A 12608-nucleotide genomic window follows, 5' to 3' on the forward strand; every position below is an offset into this window, starting at 1 on the left:
ATATTTCTAGTTAGAGAAATTTAAGAGGCTTATCCCTCAAAACTGTAAATACAAAAAAGTTGCACAAAATAGTTTCCCACCACAGGAAATTTATTTTTAGTGTCTTCATAGTTTTATTTTTGAAATACACCAATTTTTATACATTGCAGGAAAAACGAAAATAAATATTACAGTGCAAATTTGCAAAAAAAAAAAACAGCATATGCATCAAAATAAACTATTTCCAGCAGTGCAATATGAGTCCTAAGCATCCCAGAAACGATACAGAAAGTCATAAAGTCAAAGATAACTTTTAAAAACACCAGTATAGGCTCATTGAGGCCCGGGCGGTAAAAAACTACATTTCCGCGAAAATGACGTCACTTCCGGTTTCGGGCAGGTCATGGCGGACATGCGATAGTTCGCGCTGACGTCTAATCCAATGTAGGAAGTGTTATGAACAGCTGATTGGATCGGCAAAGCGTGTTTCTGGAATATTATGTTTTCGTTGCTGCAAGCGCTTTTTATGCAGTTTTTGCAAAGCTATATGTGGAAGGAAACTGTGACCGAGGACAAGCTGATGGCATAAGATGTAAGTACAACTCCTCCGGTTTCATATGCAAAAAAAATTATTGCGCTAGCTCACGTGGTTGCAGAGCTACCGGGATTTAAAAATAGTTACGCAAAACAGAGCGTGCCCGGTCCGACCGGTTTTAAAGGGTTAAAGTTGTTTATATGAACTGATTACAGATGTTTTTTTTGTTTTTTTTAAACATTCACTGTAGGCTTATTCATACACACTACCGAGTGGAGGCGTTTGTAAAAAGCAGCCGTATCTCAAACATGTGCAATTTCACGCCTGAATACCGTTTGTAAAAGTGTTATGAGCGTGCCTGCGGCGATGGTGTGTGGGGGGGGATAAAGAAGCCGATAGGTTTGGGGAGGAGTATTGAGGAATGGCTCTCTCTCGGTCTGGCTAAAACCGTCTCATAAATCCTGAAACTCAATGTGATGCCAATTAGCAGCAATCCCCTGGGCAGATGGAGTCGCGGGGACAACGATGAAAGAAAGACTCCAGAGGAATTCTGAGCGAAGTGGCAGAAGGTTAACTGGGATGCTGATACAACACAAACATGTGATCGATGTTGATGTCGATGAGGCAAAAAGGCCACAGAGCTTACATTTTTCCCATGTTGCTTGTCTGTGTTTATTGTGCTATGGTGTGTTGATATCTGTGCATTCCTGTATTATCCTTTTGTGTTACACATTTCGATGTTTTTTTCCTCGCTACCTAGCCTGACCTGTCTCCCCAATGTGATGTTTGTGTATTGTATGTACGGTCGGCAAGGTCTGTCATCTCGGTTGTGGGCAAAAGACCTGCAACTGACAAATAAAGGCTATCTCATCTCATCTCATCTCATTTTTGGTCAGTTAAGTGACATAAGTGACAACACGCGTGGGCAAAATATTCTTTTAACGCAGAACCACTTGTTGATCTGCAATATCGAGACTCACTCATTCTCTGAGCATCATGGGCATTAAAATACTATTAAGTAAGTAGTTATGAAACACCTGGGAAAAAAAAAGAAAATGAGAAAATGTTTATTAGGAGCCTGGGGACATCTCCAACGACTTCTGCTGCTCGCCAGAGGCACGCCAGGGCAAAGCAAGCATCACTCAGGCCGTAATGAGTGCAGGGAGTGCCGAGCGCATTTAGAAGCGGGACTGTGCCTCGTGGTAATGTGCCAGTTCATTACATTTTGTGACAGCGCGAGCCGCTCGCTCCGAGCATTTCCTCAGTTCGTTCAGTTACTCAGCTCAATTGAAGGTAATGTGGGTTACATAAATACTGGCGACAGTCTGGGGAGGAGTCTTTGTGATTTCTCAATTGCACAGCGCGCTCTAACAACCGTCTCACAGCTGAGACGTTGCAGAGGCGTGAGCATTGTGAGATGGGAGGAGAGAAGTTATTAACTCTTTTTCCCCCTCCTTCACCCCTCCAAGTTCAAATATTTTGTTTAGAGAAAAAAAAAAAACACAAAGTAAAACTAATCAGGTTATTTAGTTTTACTAAGCGGAGTAAGAGCACCGAAAGTTTCTAAAATACCGGCAACAACATCTTGTTTTTAATTCCGATTGCCCAACAAAAACAATGTTGGCTTGCAGATGAATGTCACTCTAAACTAAAGCTGCTTTCCTTCTGACAGCTACTTGGAATCCAAAAAGAAAACAAACACACACACGTCTTAAAAACAAATAAATAAATCACATGACTGTGAATCAACGCAGAACACACTCACCTGTAGAAATAGGAACAGCCTCGCACTGTGTTGTGTGTGAAGTGCTCCTGGCTCTTCTCGTTCCCAAAATCCTCCAGGGGGTCGGACCACAGCAGATCACACATTGGACCGTATGCAGGGGGCTCCTTGAATCTGTCTAGCTGTGGAAGGGAAAAAGTCAAGACTCCCGTCAGCCTGTTCGAATGGAAATATGACACACGGAGTCGTCACGCTGCTGCGGAGAAATTGCTTCTTCTGCGATAGCCGAGCTGCGACTGCAGCTATGATCATAATTAAGTAACATGTCTGCTGAATGGATTTTAAATGGCATTCGAGGTAACACAATATGGGTGACGTGTCTTTCAGGACCTGGAAGGATCTTTCAAGGAAAGGCCTGAAAAAAACTTGCAAAAACTGGCAGCCGTTCTTTACGAGCGCTGAACATAAATGGCTTTGCTTTCAGGCAAGCGTAGCTCTTTCTCCAACAAAAGCTCGTGGATTACTGGATGGGTAGCATGATGGACACTTCAATAGAGAAAATTCTATTATGCATGCCCTCTGATTGCAGCCACAAAATCCATTTAGAATTATTGAATTAGTCTGAAAGCTGGATCTGACTCGTCAACATTTTTTAATCAGAGGTAGGACCAGACTGCTGCTTACAATCCACCATGTCCACGTCTGCACACAGATCCGGAGGAATAACTTCATTCATTGCAAGCAATGTTGTTATGGCATGCTAAAACACAGGACTGTAGCTTTATTAAAATTAAAGGGGAAAAAAAATCGGACACATACTTTCCTGATGTCATCAAGATTTGTGATTTCTGGAGATAGTCCTCCATGTACACACAGGAACTGCTGGTTCATAAGTGCAGCCAGGGGAAGGCAGTCGAAGGCGTCCATACATGCGTCATACACCCTCTCTGAATACTTAATTCTACCTGTCATGGGGAGAAACGGGGCAGGGAGAACAGAGGATGCCAAGTCAAACAACGGCGCTCTCATACATGAGGGAAGTTCCGTGGCCTCGGACGGAAAGGCTCTCCGCAGTTCCAAAAACTTCCCTTTTGTTGGGTTTCGTTGGGCTTTCCCCCCACATCCCGTCCGAGTCCAACAGAAATAGTTTTGACATGTACAAATATAAAGGCTGAATCCTGTAACGGGCCAGAGTGTGCTTTTAAGCGAACATTTGAGGTCAGTGGCTGAACTGCACAAATAATAAACAGCTTTTTAGCAAGGATAACTCAATTTGCTCCCTCCCCGCTTCAGAGACGCTTTATATCAAAAGGTTAAACATTAAGTGCACAAGCGTTACTTACATTCCTGCTTAAATGTGAAATACTCTGTTAAATGTCGACATTCGTGATTCCCACGCAGCAAAAACAGTGTTTTGGGGTAAAGGATCTTCAAGGCCCACAAGTACAGCACACACTGAAACAAAGCAGAGCAAAAGAAAGCAGGAAACTGTTAGCTTGTCATATTTCTAAAAGGCTGGAAGCATAAAACCATCGAGTCACATCGTGTCACTTTTACAGAGTGGTACAATAAAAGTAGTTCTAGCTCACGGCACACGCCAATACATTACTCTTTTATTAATAAAAGAATAATATTTCAGGCCATATACACATATAGGCAAATTCCCAGATTAAATATCTGTATATTGGTTTATTTTAAAATCTCTCTCTATATAACTCCAAGCCTCACTGCGACATTTGAAATTATTACAAAACCCTTTTACCACTACAATATCTGCAGCCTGATTTGATCTACGCTGAGAGAAAGCTATTAATAAACACAGCTTCAGCCGAACACATGGCGTGTGTCACACTTGATTAGGCCCTGGTGAGGACAAAAACAAATATACAGACTCACTTCAATACTGAAATACCCTCTGTCAACGTAGTCCCCCAGGAAAAGGTAGCGCGTGGATGCTGGTGAGCCTCCTACTTCAAACAGCTTCATCAGGTCAAAGAACTGCCCGTGGATGTCTCCGCAAACTGGGAAAAGGTCAGAAAAAAGAAAATATGAATGATAAAAATGTAAACTCTCTATGTAAAAAAGAAGAAGTAAAACTAAAGTTTTTAGTGTGAAATGTTAAATTAAATATTCCAAAGCTAAAAAGTACAATGAACAATACAAACAAGTGGTGTGGTGTTTTGCGGTGCATCGTGTGAGAATGAGTGTTTTGCTGAACACGCTCCTGTGGCTGATCAGCACAAGATGTAGAGGAAGATGGAGAGGGCGTGAACGGTTGTTCATTATTGACTGCAACTTGGATTGCATCCTTTCTGAAACCACTGTCAGAGAGTCGGGCTCCACACCCACACCATTACCAGCTTTGCAGAGCACTTTGTTGACTCTGTTGGTTGTCGCTCAGCTCTACTAAATGCCAAAATGCCAAGGGTAAAGACTACTGAAACATGGCAACTGTTTACAGGCTGATGGGCCAAGAACATTTCAGAGGTGTTATGGAAAATGAATGGGGAGAAACTACTGCTGACAACATGTCCACAGTGATGAAAATGGTCACATTTAGATTTTTCTCCCTTTCGTTTTTCAAGCAGCCCACTGTTTGGCCAGCAGAAGCCTCAAAAATGACCAAATGAGGATCTTTGGACACATTTCGGAGGCTGAGCTGCTTCCAAATAGTTCAAGAAACCGACATACCACGTCATCGGTGTTTTATATACACACACTGCATAAAATTGAGAATAAGGATGGGAGTTTGGAAAAAATTTGGATTGAGAGTATTACACAATAAAGTGAATCATGGGAATTATGACTTGCCTAATAACTCTGCACATAGCGTTTATCCCATTGCACAAATTAAGGTAAATAAGAAATAATCCAAACAAGCTTTTTCTAAAAAGAGATTTTTAATCAAAGCCTGCAAAAATTGTTAACAGTGCATCTGCCATCTTCCTTCTAACATGCTATAATACTTTGGTGCATACCTTTTTCTTGATAAAATCTCCGTCCAATATGGAAAGGAATCACAAGAACTGAGTGTCCCTTTCCACGCCTTGCTTTTCCATCCCATCCTCTTTCAATCTCTTTATAACCTTCAGGTGTTTCGGCTGACTTGCGAGACTTAATTTGACCAAATAAACTAGCATTTGACTGAACTTAAACCACCACAAAGCTTCCAGCTGTGTTCATTTTTAAGTTTCCCCTGTTGATGCGAGTAAAAACCTGGCTTGTCATGACAAATATTAAAAGACAATTACAAAGTACGTGGCTTCGGTGCTATCTGGTCACTCTATCAATTACAAAAAAGTTATGAGCGTTTGGATTAACCATGATTTCTGGATCAGACCACACAAAGACTGGACTCTTTCATTTAGTAATCCTGCAACAATCCATCAAACCCTTCCTGTAGCTGCTTTTGAGACCACTTCAAAACCTGTTTCAGACCATCATAATTTAAGTGGACATGCCAGAGATTTACAGTTTGGGTTAAGATCAGCGTTTGGACTTTACAATCTTTTTTCCTCCTTTTTGTGTAGTTTGGATCATGGGCATTGCTGAATCACAAACCTCTCCTGAGCCATTGTCTTCTTTAAGACAGCCAAGCAGGGAAACATATTCAGCCAATGGTATTGCTGGACTGACGCAAGTGGTTGTGTAGTGGAATAAATAACTGCCCAAAATAACCTCCGGGGGGCGTTACCAAGATACCGAGTAGCAAGACTTCCTAGAAGGAGCGTGATTTTATACGTAAAGGTCAAAGGGGAACTTCATTTGACATCTTAATGTCCTGCTAAAACTATTCAGTCCATTAATCAACAACACAACATGGGAACAGAGGGGGAGATGGGACGCATTTCAACATTTGTCAGACACTGAAATGGTGACGTAAATCTTTGGTGCTCACATCTTTACTACATATATTAGGGAGTGCACTTATTCTTCAAATCATAGATCTGGTTAATACTTTACCCACACTTAGGTTCATTATTTTAAGAAATGAGGACAAAAAACAAACAGATGTCACAATAACATTTACTGGATCGTCAACAAAAACAAACCTCATTATTCTGGTGCATTTCCAGTTTATGCTTTAAAGCATGATTTAACCAACACATGGCTTTTTAGCACAGGCAATGTGACGACATGATTGTCAGCAGTATCATCTTTACACAAATGATAAGAGGCACTATCTCCAAAGTTGTTGTGAAATGGAACAACTCAAGTGTGATATGAAACTCCATATTTTGGTCTCAGTTTCAGGACCATAACACTCATGATATGTCTGGGCAGGAAAGCTTGTAAAACGCAACCTGACTGGTTGATAGAGGCATAGTTTTCGAGCACTGTGGATTCGTTCTCGAGAAACTTCTTTAGAAACCTTGTAAACCACACAACCCAAAGGATCACTCGCCAACAATTCAGCGCCAGATGCCACAGGGCGCCAGCAGAGGTAGCTTTGATGAACATAATACCACATTTTATTAGCAATCAATGACTTTATCTTGTAACTTTAAACTATAATCATATAGATTTGTTTTTTTACAAAAACCACAGCAGGTATGAGATAAACCGACCATCAGGTTTGGCTTCTTGGATTACATCTGTGTCAGGAATGAGCCAGCACACCGATTCAGTCTGAATTAGTTTCTTATCACTGTGATCCAATACTCTTTTCACTCCCCAAGGATACAGGATGAACAGAAGCAACAGGGGATTAGCTGCTTAGACAACATTGAGGGATGTCAGATAATCTGATTGAAAAGCCTCTGCTCAATTTTGTAGATGCCATAAAGATCGATTCAAGAGTTGGTTAACTTTTGGATCATTTCTGCACAGAAACGAAAATGTGATTAAAACACATCTCACATCGTGGCTCAAGAGTTGGGAGTTCGCCTTGTAACCGGAAGGTTGCTGGTTTGAGCCCCGGCTCGGACACTCTCGGTCGTTGTGTCCTTGGGCAAGACACTTCACCTACCGCCTACTGGTGTTGGCCAGAAGGGCCGATGGCGCGATATGGCAGCCTCGCTTCTGTCAGTCTGCCCCAGGGCAGCTGTGGCTACAACTGTAGCTGCCTCCACCAGTGTGTGAATGTGAATCTAGTCCTCTAGACGTCTGTGGGAAAGCATCTTTTTGCATCGACCTCGCTTTCTGACAAAACTATTTCCTAAGTTGTTTCACATAGAAAGAAACAAGTACTCTGCCTCAAGTGGCCACTAGGGGAACTGCAGTTTTTGGCACTTGGCATAATGGAGCTTCACATTTTTAAATGTGAATGGGTGGATGACTGGGTGTGTAAAGCGCTTTGGGGTCCCTAGGAGGGACTAGTAAAAGCGCTATACAAATACAGGCCATTTACCATTTACATTTAAAAATGTGAAGCTCCATTATGCCAAGTGCCAAAAACTGCAGTTCCCCTAGTGGCCACTTGAGGCAGAGTACTTGTTTCTTTCTATGTGAAACAACTTAGGAAATAGTTTGGTCAGAAAGTGAGGTCGATGCAAAAAGATGCTTTCCCACAGACGTCTAGAGGACTAGATGTCTTTTTGCAATCACAGTACTTGGTCTTTACACAGACTGCTGGTTTAAGGCAATTCAACATTGGCTTAATTGTTCCAATCTGGGAGCTACGCCAGTGTTTTATACAGTCTATGGTTGAAAGGCGATTTAATCTTTGCAGACTCCCATGTTAAAATGACCAACAAAAATAAACACGTTTACAGCCTGATACAAGAAACAGTCATGGTCTCCTCAGCTCGTTTTAAGGGGTTGAAATTTTCTTTTTAAACGGTGTTTAGCGTGACGTCACTTTTACACACTGTGTGATAACACCTATTAAATAGTTCCATATATATTGGTGGAGATGTTCGTGGACAAATGTGTTATTAGGGCCTCAGATTTCAACAAGTACAGTCAGATAAGTTTTTTAATTAAATTCACAGCTAGTGTTCAAAACAATAATTAATAAGTTTTTCCTCTTTTTTTTAAACTTAAAGCTTTTCCAGTTCAGTGAACATATTACAAAAGTTTATTCACCTGCAAAATGCAACACACAAATAACACAAAGATACCAATTACCAGTATCCACTGAACACCATCACAGTAACTGTGTTGATAAGCATGGCATTCGTAGCCAGCGCACCTCAATTCATCTATTCTTCAAGTAATCGGCTAATTGAGTAATTAACTACAGGGTGAATAGATTTAAATCTAATTTGAAAAGGACACAGACTTTCTTTTTGCGAGGCCGTTGCTTTATGAACTGCATCTAGGAGCAAGACACACAATAAGAGCCAGTGAAAAACTCTTTCACAGAGATACCCAATTAGTGGAAGCTGGAGGACAGCGTTGGAGAGCAATTATCTCAGGTTACGAGCCTCGTGAGACAGCTCTGAGAATCAGCTCTGCGTGACTGTATCGTAAACCTCTACTTTACCATTTGTCTTTTATTAAACCCACACAGAGTAACTGTTTAAATCCACAGCGGGGACCAACTTAAAAGGAGCCTTGTAGTTGTAGTCCCATTTCTAAGGACGTCCTCACTCTCTCTTGCAATCAAGCTAAGTATACTTCAAAGGAGCGCTGGTCTGTTTTCAATTGTTGTAAAGTTCCTGTGAAAGTGATTTATTGAAACAAAAACACTCAAACGGAGCTTTATTAAATATTAGTTGCACAAAATTTATTTATTGACACCATTTTTTTTTAATTGTATGTACTCAGGGAAAAATACTTCATTGCAGTCTGTTGGTGCTTTAATGCCACCAAGTTCCCACCTGATCCCAACTTCTCAGAAATTCCAAACTTTGGGATACATAAATAATATTTTGTCTATCAGATATGATAGATGATCATGATGCAGCACTTCTAATCACACCATCATCGTTAGAAAGGTTTAATTTTTTCCTCATGTCTCTCTTGTGACTTTTTTTTTTTTTTACACCAACAGAGAATGTACTGATTCATCCTGAGAACGATGTATTATTGTTAAATCATTGTTAAAAGTTTATTGATTTTACTAAAAGTCTAATTGTTTTCTTTGATGTTTTAAAATGCCCACATGTTGATTCCTTAGAGCTACACATATTTGTCTTATGCCCCAAAATAAGATAATTAAATGAAACTCATAATTCTCATTTCCATCGCCTCACTTTTATTCTTAGGCTCTACTAGAGTAGCTTTGCATGAACAACATTCTTGTTGGTGCAGCCCCTCAGCTCACCAAATTTCTTTTGGCTGCCTCTCAATTGTAAACAGAAGCTTTACAAACTGCAGTTGGGATATCTGATTATGGCTGGTCATATCAGGCCGGCCCGCCTTGAGCCTGGTTCTGCCGGAGGTTTCTTCCTGTTAAAAGGGAGTTTTTCCTTCCCACTGTTGCCAAAGTGCTTGCTGACAGGGGGTCATATGATTGTTGGGTTTTTCTCTGTATGTGTTATTGTAGGATCGACCTTACAATAGAAAGCATCTTGAGGCGACTGTGGTTGTGATTTGACACTGTATTAAAAATTAAATTGAATATCAGGTTTGTGTATATGCAAAGCCAAGTCACAAGCATGAACTCATTATGTAAAATTGAGAAGAAAAAAAAATGAAGGAAAAGAAAAAATGTTGACCTTTTAAAACCTACATGACTACTGTGTTCTTCAACAGTTTTATGCAGACTTAACTCTTGACTTGAAATATTCAAACTGCAGCATACGCATTAGGTGTTAATGGGATCTTTACACAACAAGAAATTAATATATTTCGAAAAAGGTCAACACAACTCGGAAATCCTAGTGATTCATAGCTTCATAGACTGGTTATCGCTATGGAATCACCCCCAAGACAGTAAATCCTCCAAACAATGGCAGTCAATATCTCTCAAGAAAATAAAAAGGCTAACCTAAGCTGCTCCTGACCTGATAGAGGACCTCTACGAGCATCACCAGAGGCAGCAATCCAATGCAGCTATTGTATAAAACCACGCAGGCTGATGGTACAACATAAGTAACCATCTCATCAGTAAACTAAATGTTCTAATATTCACAATAAACTGTGCTCCTGGGAATACGATATTGCCTGAATGGATGACCACCACGAGAGTAATTGCTATCAAAATTAAGCGTTCCCAGTTTTCACAGGAAAATTAATATACAATATGTTTTTAGAAGTCCATGTAGGGAGCCAGAGAAAGCAATTTCACCTGAAGCTAATGGAAAACACACCGTGTGTGGGAGGACTCCAGCTGACCTTTTGGAAAGCTATCGCTTGCTGCTGAAGAAAACAGCGGGGCGATGCGGTGATGTTAAGAGTTCAATCGGTGGCCAAAAAGACCCGATGTGACGGTCACTGTGAACTGCGGCTGTCTCATGTGTGCAAGCCCGGACGCCACTGGTCAGAGCTAATCAAACGGTAACACTACAGCAGCTCACTCCTCCAGCTCAGGGCTCTGCTTTATCGCAGCAAACACACAATCCGCCCATCACTCTGTTCCAGTACACCTACAGACGTGCTTTGCCTCCCTCCCTCTTGTCATACAACACACAAAAAAGAGGTGAGAACCAAAGCCCACATAAGAAGAGCAGGTGGGAGTACATTATCTGGAGTGAGAAACAATTCGTTCTGGCCATCTACTGCTTGTGTGCTAAAGTGATCTCCCTGAGTAGCAGCATATCAGCGGGCAGCAGTTATTGAGTGGGTGGCGGGCATTACACAACCTGGCTTCAGAACCTACACAAGCCACTCCAAAGGGCGCGCTCATTGAGCGAGTGAAATCCACTGTGATACAGACTGTGTCAGATCGTGTTTTGATTGAGATTGGATGATAACAATACCCCCGGTTTTATAAGGGCTTACATCCTGCACAGCCCGCATTTATGAAAACGCAATCTGTTCTAAACATCAATTTGAATGCAATATTGTGAAAGCTGCCATTAAAGTAAAGCAGCAAAACTAAATATTGAACATGTTATATATATTTCAGTCAGATTTAGATTCATTTTGTCTGGGTATAATACAAATAGTTCCCAACTAGGGATGCACCGATACCGATACTGGTATCGGGTATCGGGGCCGATACTGTAAAATGTGTGTGTACTCATACTCGTAAAAGTTAACCGATACCAACTTATTTCATTAATCAGAGGGTGTCATTTTTGTTGTAGTTTTTTTAGATTGGCCACTAGGGGGACATCCCACGCTAAACAGGCACAGGGTTAGACGAGTGAGACTGGCAGCTCCAGATAAAAAAAAAGGAGAAACTGGAGGCTGCTGTAGCTAGGCTAAACAAAATGTCAGCAGTGTGGACCGGAACAGCCAACTTTAACTCAGGTTTTGGAAAAGCGATGAAAAATGTCAAGAGAAAATCCACGGGCAGTTAAAATAACAGAGGCTCTGACTCATTTTATCGCTCTGGATGACCAGCCAATGCCGGTCGTGGAAAACATAGGATTCTTCTCAGCATACTCGAGCTGCGATATGAAATTCCCAACCGCCCACACATCAGGGAGATAATGGTGCCAAAACTTTCTGAAGAGGTAAAGACAAGCAGTGTGTGCGCGATGTCAGTCCTTGGTTTAACGGCACAGTGGGCTGATGATCCACGGGCAGATGAGGAGTTTATTCGTCAATGCCAAATACTTTCGTTATTTTGTTTGTATGTTTACAATATGGACACTCTGCAACAATTTAAAAGTTTATTTTATTCTCAAACCTAATTTGTATTTATTTTATTCCAAACAGAAGTGTTTATTTATTAATCTGAAAGCTCGAGACAGTGCCGATAGTTCAGTGATATTTTGTTAAATTACAATGTGGAGACTCTGCAATAATTTAATTTTTGTGGTCATTTTTATTAAGATTTTATTTTTTATCGGCAGAGAATAAAATAAAACCTGTCTTCCAATTAATTGCATTTGTGTGTGTGTGTGTGTGTGTGTGTGTGTGGTATCGGTTTTTGTACTCTGTATCGGCAAGTACTCAGATCCAAGTATCGGTATCGTATCGGTTTGAAAAAATTGGTATCTTTGCATCCCTATTCCCAACTCTTAAAAACTATAACCCTTCACATCCATATCCATGGAGATTTGCCAATAATGGATTTTTTCTAGACAGTATTGACAAATATTATCAATGATGACCTCAGAAATCAAAGAAAGAAAAAAAAAAACCCTGAAAATGTCAATACTAATATACTTCACATAGGGGAAAAAACAAAACACCTTTCCATGATCGGATTAGCCCCGACCAAAAGATCAGACAAAACTGTGGCTCCAAATCAGTCATCCCCACTGGATAAGAGGCTTTGGGGTGACCTTTGTAATAGTCTCACCATGATGGAAATAAATGTCCTAATCAAAACACATTCAAAAATAAATTACAGCTGACGCGTGTCAGAAG

The 12608-nt window shown here is 40.8% G+C and overlaps 2 protein-coding genes across 6 annotated transcripts in view; both read right to left on the minus strand.

Moving 5' to 3' along the window:
• The window catches only part of spag17 (sperm associated antigen 17), a 123887-nt gene that overhangs the window by 73882 nt on the left and 37397 nt on the right, over positions 1 to 12608 (minus strand). The window lies entirely within an intron of this gene.
• LOC146521729 (protein phosphatase 3 catalytic subunit alpha) overlaps positions 1 to 12608 on the minus strand; it is a 70771-nt gene that overhangs the window by 25832 nt on the left and 32331 nt on the right. For all 5 annotated transcript variants that reach the window (XM_085149299.1, XM_085149280.1, XM_085149289.1 and 2 more), the window contains exons 3-6: positions 4134 to 4258; positions 3581 to 3692; positions 3057 to 3202; positions 2280 to 2419 (exon numbers count right to left, since the gene is read on the minus strand). In XM_085149299.1, the coding sequence (XP_085005425.1) occupies positions 2280 to 2419; positions 3057 to 3202; positions 3581 to 3692; positions 4134 to 4258 (523 nt within the window). The remainder of the gene's footprint in view (positions 1 to 2279; positions 2420 to 3056; positions 3203 to 3580; positions 3693 to 4133; positions 4259 to 12608) is intronic.

The sequence above is a fragment of the Neolamprologus multifasciatus genome, chromosome 3 (genome assembly GCF_963576455.1).
Source record: "Neolamprologus multifasciatus chromosome 3, fNeoMul1.2, whole genome shotgun sequence".
NCBI lineage: Eukaryota > Metazoa > Chordata > Actinopteri > Cichliformes > Cichlidae > Neolamprologus > Neolamprologus multifasciatus.